Source organism: Xenopus tropicalis, chromosome 5 (genome assembly GCF_000004195.4).
Source record: "Xenopus tropicalis strain Nigerian chromosome 5, UCB_Xtro_10.0, whole genome shotgun sequence".
Lineage (NCBI taxonomy): Eukaryota > Metazoa > Chordata > Amphibia > Anura > Pipidae > Xenopus > Xenopus tropicalis.
In genome coordinates this window covers 99,650,738-99,666,817 of record NC_030681.2, presented here as the reverse complement: position 1 = coordinate 99,666,817, position 16,080 = coordinate 99,650,738, and the positions used below count along the sequence as shown (strand labels likewise).

Here is a 16,080-nt window from a genome sequence, read left to right as displayed (position 1 = left end):
CTTTGTTCCTTAAATAAACCGACTGATAATTTAAAAGCAGTGTTTTGTGTTTACTCAGGTTCCCTCTGTCATACAGAGTTTGCTTAAAGGTCAGAAGCCATTCAGTGTGAAAAATATGCAATAGTAAGGGAAGTCAGGAAGGGGCAAATACACGTTCAAGTTACTGCAGTCCTTGCTTAGTTAGTTAGTTGTGTGTCATTTCACTTATGAAAAGTGCATAATTTGAAAAATATTGTATCCTCTAATTTAAAATATGACAATATTAGAAGTCAAAGAAGACCTCCATAACCCTATATAAGCACTTATACTTCAGTTCTTTAATATGGTCATGGAGCTCCACAAAAGCTTTTAATAGGCTTATATTTTAAGTGGGAGTACATTATTACCTTTATTAAATAAAACACAGGTTATTCATGGTTTTTGGATGTAAAACCAAAAAATTAATTGATGCAAACTTGATGAAGACTCAAGGTGCTCATCCAAGTAGTTTTGCAATTTACATTTATTTTTTTATGTTTAGCAGTTTCTGAGACAGAAAATCGAGGGTTAATGTAACCCAAGAAGTGCATAGACAATGCATAGACCATTAGGGTTGCTGGCATTTAAAGAGTGCTGTTGAGCTGAATCCTGCCTAGCAGTACATAACTAAAACTACTAACATTTCAGAAACCACTTAAGAGAAAATGAACAGTAATTGCAAACATTCTCAGAGTTGCACTTAGAGTAAGTTACATCAATCTATATTTTTGAGTTTAGATTCCCTTTAAGGCCCATTTGTGACCCTTTAACAAATACCTTGGAATTTTTTTTCTTCTTCTCTGTGGGGAGTGCCTATACCAAAGTTGTTCAACTACAATATACTAGGATGATACCCAGCCAGCACTTGAAAATGTTCTTATTGTGGCTCACTGCATTTTTATCTCAGGGTGCCTTTGCGAGCAACAAACCTGCAAACAACTTTTTCCACAGTTTTTATTGTCCATTTTATATGGGTATTTAACTTATTTTCTTCACAATCATGTGCTTCTAAATTAACATGCAGTGAAGAATGAATTAATAGAAAGAACACCCCCATCCTTTCTCAAAGCTAAGACTTTAATCAGCTGCACAATGAACAACAAAGCCATGTATTGAACAATCCTCCTACTGAACAAGAAGTGGGCACAAACAGGCACACTCTGCCAGATCAGGCCACACTGCCTAGCTAGGCTGAAGAAAAAGTCCAGGACATATGTTGTCAAAAGGGTGTAAACACTGCTGTAATTACAAAAACAGAAGTAAGTAGTGCCAAGAGAAATGCGGCCAAACATCAGACACATAAGACAAAAAGGCACATTAACACACAACTTTTTTTTTATATGTTAATTAACTATTTCAGTGTACAGAGTCGCCATATAGAAAAATAGGATAGCTCAACTTCTGTATTTATAAGTGGAAGAAGGCACAAAAAGTTATCAAACATTTAAAGGAGATATAAACCCAAAAAATGACCTGATATACATTTATTCTGGGTGGCTCGCTGAGCATTTTACACTTGTTTTCTATTTTTAGAGGATATTTGCAGTTTTAGACTGCTGAGAGCAACCCAAGGTTAACTGAATACAAGAAGTGAATGGATAGTGCACAGTTAGGGTTGTACTTTGTTGAACTGAAAGTATGTATAGCAGTATATAACTCTATAAAACTGCTCCCAGAAACCTATTAAAGTAGAACATGTAGATGAAGGAATGGTACAATCACTTGGGGGTGCCAAAATGTTGGTATCGGGTATGCGATTACAATCACTGTGATTTTACCTTTCCTTCTCCTTTAAAAAACAAATGTAAAATGCAGAAGATTATGCAATACATATTTTGATCTTTACAACCCCTTTGCTCAAAAATTTGCACAATAAATAGGATGTTTTAAAATTACATTCTGTCTACTGTTTTTATTTCACTAAACAGCAGCCTTTGTGGAGCAGCTCATTATCAGGGGTTTCTCTTTGGATTGGTAATTACTTTTATCAGCTCATTTGAAGTTCAGAATCAGGGTGTGACAGCAAGTGCTAAAGTGAAACTGGCCTAATATTCTTGTTTAGTATCAGAAATAACTATACAATAGGCAAAAGTATGTTCAGCACAAGCACTAGTCATTGAGTACATGTTGGAACAATGTTCTGATCAATAAGATCTATTTAAAGTACAAATGGCAGATTCTTATGCAATCAAGAGAGATCACTTTGTAATAATCACTTTTGTATTCCAGAGAAAACTTGATCTAAACCAGAAAATATTGTTTTTATTGACTAAATTAGTAGATTATAAAATATGAGCTCTTATGACTTCTTAGGTTCTTGCTTCAGGCTGAGGCAGGAACCTAAGAAGTCCTAAAAACTTGGCCAGTATATGCCATGGGTAAGGCACTTTTCAATCAACTGAATCTATATTTAACGCTCTAAAACACACATAACTAATTAGTTGCTTCAGGCAACTGTGCTTGGGTAATTTAGCACCTATGTCTATCTATCAGCCCTATAGTGTTTTGCTACATTAGCTGACACTTACAACATAGATCTAATTGCTCCTGGGTGAAACCAGGTAGAATAAAATAGAATCATCAGCAGGGCGATTTTGCACCCCTGCCCACCCTGAGGTGGGTCATCTGATGCCATCTCCCCACTCCCTGCACCTGCCAATAGGAGCTTTAGCATTAGTCGAGGGGATTTGCAACGCAAGTGCAGAGAGCACAGATTCTGAAATTCTCTTTAAGTTACCAGGGGCAGTTGTAACATGCAGGGTGCTGTCATCTGAGGCGAGCTTCTCAGCAGTGCCCCTGATCATCAGTTACATGTGTCTTCATTCAATATTGCCATTGCCAGTCACTGAACTATATGAATGCATTACTCAGTTTTGTGTTACTCAGTTTTGTTTTACTCAGTTTTATTCAACACTTATTTGAGGCTGATTGTACAGATATAGTGCTAGCGAACGTCAGTTAATTCTGCCACTCCTTTCCACTTTATCAAAATAAAAATGCTTTTATCAGTTTAGAGAACACTTTTTCTGAAATGTGTACAGAAAGAATGCTTTTCTATAAACAGTCTCTGAATATGAATTCTGTACAAGTCCAGAAAAAAATCCTTTTTAATATGTGCTGCTATCAAATCTAATGTTTTACAATTTAACTTTTTTGTAAAAAAAAAAAAAGGCAATCTGGCAGTGTTTCTTTTCTTTTTCTGAATAACGCACAAGATAGGGGATGAGTAGTGGATGTGCATACGTGCCTCCCTCCTCCTATCCCATGAACACAGAGTGTGAGGCTCCTGGCACATGGGGTAGATACTTGGTCTGCGGAAAAAAGCAGGCCAAGAATCTGCCCCCTGTGGCTGTAAACATAAGGGAAGGCCACAGGTCTCTGTCCTCTGAAATATCTCTTAAATATCTCTATACAAGTAGCTCATACGCCACTTTGTAGTTGTTTGAAAAAAAGGAGATCTGATCTAACATACTTTTAAATGTGTATTTCACATTCCAAACACTTTTACATTTCAGTTGTTTTTTGGGTTCTTCATAAAAAGAAAGCTCTTTTTTAAATTGCATTTTGATATTTTGACTGCTCCCCAGGAGCAGTTTAGTAAAGTGGGTAGGCAGGGTGAGTCTCTAAACCAGCGGTTCTCAACCTGTGGGTCGGGACCCCTTTGGGGGTCGAACAACCCTTTCACAGGGGTCCCTAAGACCATTGGAAAACACATATTTCCGATGGTCTTAGGAATAATTTTAGGGTCGCGGCATTAGGAAGGTTGAGAACTACTGGTCTATACCATTGTCTTGAGCTTTATTACAGTGAATTGTTACAATTAGTTGCTGACATTCCTCAGATGCTGCTGAGAAAAGTATCAACTAATGTACCAAAGCAGTTTATAGTGCCCATACCTGGCTAAAACAACTTCTAATCTGACGCACCAGAGAGAGGAAAATGAAAAACAAAAATGAAAAAATTAAAATGAAAAACTTTAATTTTAAGAAAAATTATCATATATAGAATTCAGAAAAACAAAATGTGCAAAGGAACTATTGCTGGTGTACTGTTAAAACAACTGAAGAAAAAAAAGTGTTTGGAAGGTAAACTACTTCTTTTAACTGGTGACAGGTAAACTCTACTTGTTGGTCTGAATCCAAAAATCATGCCAATCCCTACGAATACAGAAATACAGAGTCACTAAAGAAAAAGCTCAACAAATTCTGTTATGGTGCCTCATCTGTCTATAAAACCCATATATGGTCCTGTTTATATTGACATGCTAATATTTTACAACAAAAGTCTAAGGAATGCCCAAGCAAGCTGGAGGGGGGTTAGCCAATGCCCATATGGACAACCATGAACTATAATATTTAATTATGTATAAGCACCCATGTTATGCTATGACCAATAGGAGTGTATGTAAGCATCATACATTCATAAAACTGTGCAAGTCAAATTTTATATTTTATTTGTGTTTAGATTTAACATGTGCTGAAAACCTAGGGCCATATATATATATATATATATATATATATATATGATACATATAAATATTCTCACACAAATGTTTCTGTATGTAAAGATCAGCTCATCTGGGGACCTTGAGATGGGTGATACTGGGCTGATCCAATCAGATCATAATAGGCAGAAATGCAGCCTGTTGGGAGAGGACCACATTAACAATTGATGCAGTCCTCACCCCCGTGGGACTTTTAAACCTGTCCAATAGATATCTGGCCAAAAATTTGCCAGATGTTTTTTGGATAGGCCATCTGACAAGGCCCATACACTGGAATGTAAGCTGCCAATTTAGTTTAAAGGGGTTGAAGTAACTGCTTAAATTTGCCCACGTATGGCCAGCTTAAGCTGAGCACATGAAACTTTTTTACTCAGTTACTGTGGCAGGACTATTACTTTATTTAAAACAAATCTACATCTATCAGAATGAGGTTATCTAATGATCCATTGGCTGTGTTCCACAAAAACGTTTTTGTCATTTTTTAGAGTATGACAGGCAAAGAGACTTTATAGGCCAGAAGGTCAAAAAAATAAGAAATTATAATCATATGAAATTAGACTGTTTAAGGAGCTCCTTAAACATTACAGTGACAGTAAATTAGAATGTTACCAGTAACTGAATTTAAAAGAAGTTTCCAGCACCAGAGATGAAGATTTAGCACAAGCATCTGTGAGGCTGGAGGTTAAACTAAAGGAGCAGATGGCTTGGGACTTAGACTTCTGCATGTTTTTCATATCTAGTGCAAGGCTGAGATGAAGGTTTGAGTGTAGGCTATAAGGCATGAGCTAAATGATTTTAATATATTGTATCTGTTTTTACCTACAAGCATTCGCATTTCTTCGCATTTTTGTGGATGCAACATGCTCCACTTTTATATGTTTAACATGTTTATAGAACAAATTCAAAAGGAAAAATGCATTTTGTACTCATGAAAAGGCATGAACCGGAGTTTGAAAAATGCATATAAAAATAATGTTTGTGTTTTTATGACTTCTGCATGCATTTCAATAAATAGACACATATGCAAGGGCCTTAAAGCAGAGAATGTATGATGAGCACACTAATGTGTAATTAAATGTAGAGTTGAAAGCCAAGTGAGCTTGAAGGGCCAACAGACCTTCTCATGCTCCTGCAGATCTAACACAGGGGCCTTAAACATGTTGTAGGCTTCATCTTTTTATAAAAACCAACTGCCATTATAGCTGATATGTATAGTTGTATAAATCCTTGGGTGGCAATATGACTTGGGATGAACATCACTTGGATTAGATAGTAAAAGTACAAAGTCCCATCATTTACATACTGACAGCTCCCTAGAGAGTGAGGAGGTCATAACGCAACTTTAAAACAAGTCTATATGACTGGCTATACAGCAGCAGCTGTCAGTGTCACACCTGGGAAGTGCTGTAGGGGTGTGCACAAACTGCAGGCAAGGGGTATGCACAAACAGCAGGCAAGGGGTATGCACAAACCGCAGGCAAGGGGTATGCACAAACCGCAGGCAAGGGGTATGCACAAACAGCAGGCAAGGGGTATGCACAAACAGCAGGCAAGGGGTATGCACAAACCGCAGGCAAGGGGTATGCACAAACAGCAGGCAAGGGGTATGCACAAACAGCAGGCAAGGGGTATGCACAAACAGCAGGCAAGGGGTATGCACAAACAGCAGGCAAGGGGTATGCACAAACAGCAGGCAAGGGGTATGCACAAACCGCAGGCAAGGGGTATGCACAAACAGCAGGCAAGGGGTATGCACAAACCGCAGGCAAGGGGTATGCACAAACAGCAGGCAAGGGGTATGCACAAACAGCAGGCAAGGGGTATGCACAAACAGCAGGCAAGGGGTATGCACAAACAGCAGGCAAGGGGTACGCACAAACAGCAGGCAAGGGGTACGCACAAACAGCAGGCAAGGGGTACGCACAAACAGCAGGCAAGGGGTACGCACAAACAGCAGGCAAGGGGTACGCACAAACAGCAGGCAAGGGGTACGCACAAACAGCAGGCAAGGGGTACGCACAAACAGCAGGCAAGGGGTACGCACAAACAGCAGGCAAGGGGTACGCACAAACTGCAGGCAAGGGGTACGCACAAACTGCAGGCAAGGGGTACACACAAACAGCAGGCAAGGGGTACGCACAAACTGCAGGCAAGGGGTACACACAAACAGCAGGCAAGGGGTACGCACAAACTGCAGGCAAGGGGTACACACAAACAGCAGGCAAGGGGTACGCACAAACTGCAGGCAAGGGGTACACACAAACAGCAGGCAAGGGGTACGCACAAACTGCAGGCAAGGGGTACACACAAACAGCAGGCAAGGGGTACGCACAAACTGCAGGCAAGGGGTACGCACAAACAGCAGGCAAGGGGTACGCACAAACAGCAGGCAAGGGGTATGCACAAACAGCAGGCAAGGGGTACGCACAAACTGCAGGCAAGGGGTATGCACAAACAGCAGGCAAGGGGTATGCACAAACAGCAGGCAAGGGGTACGCACAAACTGCAGGCAAGGGGTACGCACAAACAGCAGGCAAGGGGTACGCACAAACAGCAGGCAAGGGGTACGCACAAACAGCAGGCAAGGGGTACGCACAAACTGCAGGCAAGGGGTATGCACAAACAGCAGGCAAGGGGTATGCACAAACAGCAGGCAAGGGGTATGCACAAACAGCAGGCAAGGGGTATGCACAAACAGCAGGCAAGGGGTATGCACAAACAGCAGGCAAGGGGTATGCACAAACAGCAGGCAAACCTGACTGCAGTACCAATACACTGTAATAACATGAGGCATTGTATTTAGGATACAGTGGGCTTGGGCTAAGCACTGAGCAGGACAGTGACACCCCATATGTGCCTTGTGCACACAGTTTATTTAAGAGAAGCGAGTTAAATAATAGTTAAAATCCCTTCAGAGCACTTACCAGCGTTTGCTCATATTTCAGAGCTCGATGCTGCATCCCGTTCCCGGACATGTTTGCCCTGTTGCCCCTGTCGGTCTCTCCCAGGATATGAGCCCGGTTTGCGCCTGTCCTTGCTCAGCGTTCCCTCGCTAGCTCCTTCTACTTCTCTCTGTATCCCTCCCAACTCTCCCTCCCGATACGTTTCTCTTCCAGCTACTTCTCATTCTGAACGAGTCTCCCCTCAACCCCACGTCTCTGTCCCTGTCTTCTCCCCCACCAGCCTCCCCCCAGTCCCACCCCTTTCCGCCTCCTGTCACTCCCCTCGCCTCTTCCCTCTCTAACCCCGCTCCTCCTCTCGCTGACTTGGTTGCCCCCGACTAACAGTGCGTCGCACGGCAATGCAGCTGCCCACTGACAGGGAGCCCCCCTTAAAGTAACCCTGGCAGACAAATATCTGTGAGAAGTTGTGTGCTGGAATGTCCCTAGCTAGGGCTGTGCAAGTCCGACAGGTACAACCTGCAGTGACACATACATTCTCTGCTCTGCCCTAAAACCGACTTCAAAGCGGTCTGGAGGGGGATGTGAAAGAGGCGCGATGACTATTTTTTCAAAACAAAATTTCACTTCACGAAATGAGCCTATGTGTGCCGTGGCACGAAAATGGAAACAAATTGTATATCATGCATCACAAACACCGAAATAATCCATTAAAAAAAGCTAACTGATGCCCGTACGGGCAGATTGTCCTGTGATACACGATTCGAACGATCAGAACGTTTACTATTGTTCCGATAACGTCAGATTTAAAGAAATTCCATCAGTCAGTGGAATTGGAGAAATAGATCACAAAACAAAAACTGTAGCACCATGTCAGCCAGTGTCAAAAATAATTAAAAAAAACACACAAATACAAGAGTATTGTAGAAATGATACCTATATTGGATAATAATAAAAATACATTGCAAGCTTTCGGAGCTCAATAAACAAAAGAAAACAAAAACACAAGTTTCAAAACACCTATGTGGTCTGGATCATTGTCTCTCAGACATGAAGGTTTGGGGGCGTAAGGGTAATTTCAAATCACAGAGCTCCGAAAGCTTGCAATGTATTTTTATTGTTAGCCAATATAGGTATCATTTCAAGAAATAGATCATCATCGTTGAATGAACGTTCACTGTGAATGTTTTTATTATGAAGTGTAGGATTAATTGCGGAAGCAAACAAAGCAATAGATAGCCATCAGTTGATATATGTGATAAATTGATGAACTGATATTGATAGGTGGATGGTTTGTTTAACAGTTGATTAAAGGACAAGATCGTTTATATTTAGTTGACTCTTTGTGTGAGTTTGTACATGGCTTTTCTAATTATGCCAGAAATGTACATCTACATATTTAGATAAAATAATGATGCTGTCCTTTTAATACCAGTGATTTCAAATGGCATGCCATAGTAATACTGGACTATGGGAGACTGCTTGGGATGCTTTTATAATATTTTTTCAGGTTCCCGAAAAAGAAACATGTGGCTTCTGCAGTAGAAGAGACACATTTCCAGCTCGAAATCCAGCTCTTAAAGTTACCAGGAGTGGCTGTTTGTCACTCCTTATAATGTACTGCCTGAGGCAAGTCTAATTTTATGCTCTAAAATACAACATTATACATGAACTAGAAAGGGAAGTTTGAGAACAAACTTCATGTTGGGTTGAAAAACATGAAGTCACTGAATGGGCTCTGCCCACTTTCTCTAACCTTGGGCCACAGTTATACAGTAAAAACCAGTGTGCAAAGTTTGGGGACCCTGGTTTTAATAGTGTCTGCATGGCAGCAACTTAAATTTCCCCACTGAAAGTCAATGACATCTGATTGGTGGTTGGTGGCTCCACCCCCTTTTTCTAACCTGGAACTGCAGTTACCCAGTGACTAACTCTGCGAAGTTTAGGGACCCTAGGATTAATAGTTAACGGCAGCAATTAAAATTTAAACCAATAAAAGTCAATAGGTGAATTGTGATTGGTGGGTGGTCCCACTTTTTCTAACCTTGAGTCGAAGTCACCCAATGACAAATAGTGGGCACCCTGGCGTAAATAGTTTGAGAATCACAGCATTTTAAATTTAAACCAATAAATTCAATGGATGAAATCTGATTGGCTGTTAGTGGCCCAACCTACTTTTCCTATTTTTGAACTGCAGTCCCCCAGTGACCAACTTTGCAAATTTTGGGGACTCAGGCATTCATTGTGAGGCTGACAGCATTTTACACTTCACCGTTGAAAGTAAATAGGTGAAATGTTATTGGCTGTTGGTGGCTCCGCCCATTTTTTCCCCTAATTTTGAATGACAAATACCCAGTGACTAACTCTGGAAACTTTACAAAACCCTGGAATTAATATTTAAATAATGGCATCAGTTTAAATATAAACCAATGAAATCTAATGGGTGGAAATGGATTGGCTGTTGGTGGCTCCTCCCACTTGTTTGGGAACCCTGACATAAATAGTGTGAGCAAAGCAGCATTTTAAATATAAACCAAAAAAATTCAATAGGTGAAGTCTGATTGGCTGTTGGTGGCTCCACCCACTTTTTAAAAATGCAGTTCCCTAGTGACCCTGGTGTTAATACTGTGAGAATGGCAGCAGGTTGAATTTCCCATTGAAAATCAATAGGTAAAATCTGAATGGCTGTTGTGGGCTCCACCCACTTTTTCTAACTCTGAACTGCAGTTACCAGGTGACTAGCTCTGCAAAGTTTGGAGACCTTAGTATTAATATTTAAAGAATGGCTGCAGTTTAAATTTAAACATATGAAGTCTATAGGTGATATCTACTTGGTTGTTGTTGGCCCCACCCACTTTTCTAAACTTGGAACATAGTCACCTAGTGACAAACTGTACAAAGTTTGGGGACCCTGACGTTAAACATGTGAGAATGGCAGCAGTTAAAATTTTCCCACTGAAAACAATGAAAGAAATGTGATTGGCTTTTGGTGGCCCCGCCCACTTTTTCTAACCTTGAGTACAAAGTCACGTAGCGACTGACTGTGCAAAGTTTGCGAACTCTGGCATCAAACCAATAAAATTCAATAGGTGAAATCTGATTGGCTGTTGGTGGCCCCGCCCACTTTTTCAAAACTAAAGAATGGCAGCAGGTTGTATTTCCCCATTAAGAGTCAATAGGTAAAATCTGATTGGCTGTTGGTGGCTCCACCCACTTACAAAAATACAAAAAACCTTAAATGCGTAGTCACCCAGTGTCTGACTATGCAAAGTTTGGGAAGCCTGGCAACAAACCAATAAAAATCAATAGGTAAAATCTGATTGGTTGTTGGTGGCTCCACCCACTTCAAAACTAAAATTGCAGTCCCCTAGTGACCAACTGTGAAAAGTTTGGGGACCCTGGTGTTAATACAGTGAGAATGGCAGCAGGTTGAATTTCCCCATTGAAAGTCAATAGGTAAACTCTGATTGGCTGTTGGTGGCTCCAGCCCACTTTTTCTTACCTTGAACCACAGTTACCTGGTGCCTAACGCTGCAAAGTTTGGGGACCCCGGTGTTATTTCTGTGAGAATGGCAGCAGGTTGGATTTCTGTCAATAGGTAAAATCTGATTGGCTGTTCACATCTCCGCCCACTTTTGGGCATCCAACAATCATCCTATTTTCATTCAGGCTGACCCCATGACTGTGTGATTCAAGTTTGGGGAGTGTGCCTCAAAGCTGTAAGATTGCCAGCAGTTTCAATTTCCCCATAAAAGTCAATGGGTACAATATGATTGGCTGCTGTTGGCCCCTCCCACTTTGCAGGTTTAAAAAAAAAAACCTGAATGCGTAGTCACCCAGTGACTGACTGTGTAAAGTTTGGAAAATCTGGCATCAAACCAATAAAAATCAATAGGTGAAATTTGATTGGCTGTTGGTGGCTCCGCCCACTTTTCAAAACTTAAACTGCAGTCCCCTAGTGACCAAGTGTAAAAAGTTTGGGGACCCCGACGTTATTACTGTGAGAATGGCAGCAGGTTGAATTTCCGCCAAATCAATAGGTAAAATCTGATTGGCGGTTAACAGCTCCGCCCACTTTTGGGCATCCAATAATCATCCTATTTTCATTCAGGCTGAGCCCATGACTGTGTGATTCAAGTTTGGGGAGTGTAGCCTCAAAGCTGTAAGATTGGCAGCAGTTTCAATTTCCCCATTAAAGTCAATGATTAAAATTTGATTGGCTGTTGTTGGCCCCTCCCACTTTGGGGTCATCCAACAAATGTTGCTGCTTCATTCGAGGTGACCCCATGATTATGTTATTCAAGTTTGGGGGCTGTAGCTTCAAAGCTGTAAGTGCGGCAGCAGTTTGAAAAACTTCCCTGTCAAAGTCAATGGAAAAATTGGGGGGTTCGGAGGGGCGCCACAAAAAGACGGGGGGCCGGATCACTTAGAAAAGCACAAGCAACCTGCTCCGCTATAGGGCGAAGATGTGTGGGGAGTTTGGGTGTTGTACCCCTAAAACTCTAGGAGGAGTAGCGTTTAGAAAATGGGGGCGCTAAGAATAAGAAGAAGAAGAAGCGGAAGAAGCGGAAGAATAAGCCAAAGTCGAAGAACAGTATGTTAAGGGTTTTCAACCCAACATAATTACTAGAATCGTTCCTATCAAGGTATAATCCAAAATGGCTCCTCATGTAGTATCTGTCCAGTGGCAATACTACAGAGGAAGTAGTTGGGGGACTTACATTTTTTTCTACAGGGGATAAATCACTGGATAGACACACTGTATCTGTCAGAATACCGCAGGGGTCGCCAAGTTTATGGCCACCTGAAAACTGTCCTCCAGGGCCTGATCCCAGTAGTAGCAGGTATGTCAGCGCTCTGAAAGTTTACATGTTTACACTGTACATTCCAACATAATGTTTTTTTATATTTAAACCAAATAACAACATTTGTTCATCTCTAGTTTCAGAGGATAATTTGGGGTTCCTGGTCTACCCAGATATATAACAATGCAGAATTGTATTTATCTGCAAGCTATTGTGGGAGTAGTAAGCAAATATCCTCTTTATGCCTCCAGCCTGATATGCCATTGGCAGCCGAAGAATATCCTTCTGACAGTGTTATTTATGCTAACCACTACATACAGTGCATCTGCTCTGCCTGCACTGTTTATTGCACATTTTACTGCACCTCTTTGAGATCTTCTCTAGCCAGACAAAACCACGCTTGAACAAGTTATTTCGTGTTGCTAGATAAGTGAAATGTCTGTCATTTTCTATTTAACATCTTTAGCGAAAGAATGAAATAATTCAAGTAACATCTATAAATATATATGCATATGAGTCTGTAGGTGTGTTTGCCAAAAGCACAAGCACAAATCATCTTTTTCAATTGTGTATTTCAGTATGTTCTTTAAAGGACTAATTTACATTAAAATTAACTTATACCAGTGGTGTAACTGAACAAAGCCAGGCCCCACAACCACAAAAAAATCTTTGTAGGGGCCCGGTGCACACTACAACCCCTACCTGCCCCCCCCCCCCCCCACCTCAAATCACACACCTGCTTGGTCTCTGGTAGGAGAGTGGCTGAAGAGGCAGGATTTCTCTACAGTACAGCCAGCACACTAGGCAACCCAGCCGGCTTGGCCTGCCCCCTCCCGTAAGTGTACACGCATGCGCAAGCGAGCACATTTATGCACACACAGGGAGTGGGGCTGCGGGGGAAGCTGGAGGGGGGTGTGCAGTGGGGATAAAGGGCACCAAAATAGGGGTAAGTGAAAGAAGAGGTACCTGCCTGGCGCCCACCCACTGTTGCACCCTAGGGGGTGCCTCTTCTGCCTACCCCTAATTCCAGCCCTGTCTACAGCTATATAGGAAGCAGACCCTGCGGTCCATCTCACCTGGGTCCTGTTGCAGGTTCTGCTTCCTCTATTGTTACACCACTGACTTTTACTTTAGATGTAGACAATGGTGTTCTAATATTTTTTCTGCATCTCTCTAGCCTGGAATCTCATTTGCTATCTTGTGGGAAAGGTCCCATTTATACTGTCTGCCAGCTAGTGCATTGAAAGTCCAAATGGAGAATGAACAGTATAAGGCCTTTATAGAACAATAAACAAAAAAGTAACATTAACATTAAATTGTAAGCCTAGTGAGAATCAGTTTTCATTGGGCCTGCATTTTCAAATTGCAGGCAAATGATAAGAACACCATTAAACATGAAGATTAGCTGAAGAGTTGTTAAGAATAGGTCAATATTTAACATACAAAAAGTTTATTGAAAAGTGAATATCCTCTTTAAAGGAACAGTAACACCAAAAAATGAAAGTGTATAAAAATAATTACGATATTATGTACTGTTGCCCTGTGCTGGTACAGCTGGTGTGTTTGCCTCAGAAAGACTACTAAAGTTTATATAAACAAAGCTGCTGTGTAGCCATGGGGGCAGCCATTCAAAGGAGAAAAGGCACAGGCACATAGCAGATTACAGATAAAGCCCCATTATATTCTACAGAGCTTATCTGTTATCTGCTATGTAACCTGTGCCTTTTCTCCTTTTTTCCAGCTTGAATGGCTGCCCTCATGGCTACACAGCAGCTTATTTATATAAGCTATAGTACTGTTACTTTAGCAAATACACAACTTTACCTGTGTAGGGAAACAGTACATTATATTTTTAAATACTTACATACACTTTCATTTTTGGTGTTACTGTTCCTTTAAGACAGGATCGAACCATTCAGTGTTACCAGCCTGTTACCAGAATTCTAAACATATAAACCATTATTGATGGTCAGGGTGCTTCTTTAATAAACATATCCAGAGGGAAAGCACTCAAAATGTCTAAGGGCTCTGGCACACGGGGGAGATTAGTCGCCCGCGATTAACTCCCTGTTCGCGGGCGACTAATCTCCCCGAGTTGCCTACCCCTGCCATCCCACCGGCGAACATGTAAGTCGCCGGCGGGATGACAGATGCGGCGGCGCGATTTCGCGCAAATCGCCGAAAAAGACTTGTGAGGCTTTTTAGGCAATTTCCGCAAATCGCCCCGCCGCATCTGCCATCCCGCCGGCGACTTACATGTTAGCCGGTGGGATGGCAGGGGTAGGCAACTCGGGGAGATTAGTCGCCCGCGAACAGGGAGTTAATCGCGGGCGACTAATCTCCCCCGTGTGCCAGAGCCCTTAAACTATTTGCCTAATTATAATTTTTAGGGATCACCTTTCCAACTACTCTCTGCTTTCTCTTTCTGTTGGAATAGCTGGAGAAAGTGTACTAGAATTCCCTATGATATCAATTGAGCACCTGCTTACAAATTTCCAAGGTCCTTTTTTCTGCATTTGTACCCTGACCCCTTGGATAACTTTAATAACAACAAGGTGTTAAGCCAGAGAAATAATTTTATCAGCTACTGATAAGAATATTAGTTGATGAGCAGCACAGAGTTCAGTTTCTGCGTATATATGCCTCATAAACTCACTCCCTCTTCTGGTAATTTGTTTTGAAAAGAAAGAGGCTGTTGTGCTGGTGAGGTTGATATCCATTGTTTTTATCTTTTAACTCTCAGCTTATTACACAGAAGGTGAGCACGACATAGGCTGTTGCTAACAGGTCTACTACTTTTGTATGCTCTGGTGCATTGGCTAAATACCTATTGTCCAAACCGAACAGACAATTCTTGCTTTCAACCAGCTCAGCCATGCTGCTTTACATTCAAATACCTCACGATGTGAGTTCCAGTTGTCAATAATTATTATACAGAATAAAGGAATATATATATTTATAAGCACAGAGGAGAGCACCATCATGCAGAATATCTGCTAAAAATGCTTTTATTTCAGACCACTGCACACGACACGTTTAGGGCAGTATAGCGCCCTTTATCAAGTGTGAAACATTTTCAACGGAGTGCACATTTAAATCAACCGCCCCACCTCTCGTGTCCATTGATTGGTACTCAGAAGTGTCCATCAAAAATGCAAACAAAGTTTTTTGTTTGTCCATATTGTTCATTTCAAATATTGTTTCTGTATTCCATCAAATTAGTGCCAGTTAAAATTCTGTAAAAAGTCCCATACATTAACTTATATTTTGTTAGTACACAAATCATATATACATATACCAGGGTATTAGGAACTGCACACAATGTATGCCTACCTATCAAGCGCAAAGTTAGTACTGCATACTATTAAAATACATTAATAATATATTAGTAGTATTAGTAATGGTAATATCACCAGCGAAAATTAATCTTACCTTATCTTTATGTCGCTACACGTTGGTGAAAAAGGCCTGCAAAAAATTAACACATACATAAATACATAAAACCAACAAAATTACAAAAAAGGTTTCAGACTCCAAGCATCATTAAGCTTTTTAATCCATTTACCCTCACGTTTCAGGAGTTCTTTCTTACATCTAGAATCACCTCATCGAGAACCCACCACCTAAGTTGTGCAGCACTGTGTTTATATTCAAAAAAATGTCTTGATATTTGCGTGTCAGTTTGTGTATTAGATTTAAAATTCCTAATATTTCCTTTGTGCTCCTGTATTCTAAATTTCACCTCTCTTACAGTTTGGCCCACATATACTAGCCCACATGAGCACTTTAATAAGTAGACTACATATGAGGAGTTGCAGTTTGCATACGTCTTCAATAATATTTCATACCCTTT

The 16,080-nt window shown here is 41.0% G+C and overlaps 1 protein-coding gene across 2 annotated transcripts in view; it reads right to left on the bottom strand.

Annotated features, from left to right (window-relative positions):
• clcn2 (chloride voltage-gated channel 2) overlaps positions 1–7,706 on the bottom strand; it is a 66,399-nt gene extending 58,693 nt beyond the window's left edge. For both annotated transcript variants that reach the window (XM_002935146.4, XM_004914409.3), the window contains exon 1: positions 7,447–7,706. In XM_002935146.4, the coding sequence (XP_002935192.2) occupies positions 7,447–7,497 (51 nt within the window). In that variant the 5' untranslated portion in view covers positions 7,498–7,706. The remainder of the gene's footprint in view (positions 1–7,446) is intronic.
• Positions 7,707–16,080: the final 8,374 nt, after the last annotated feature.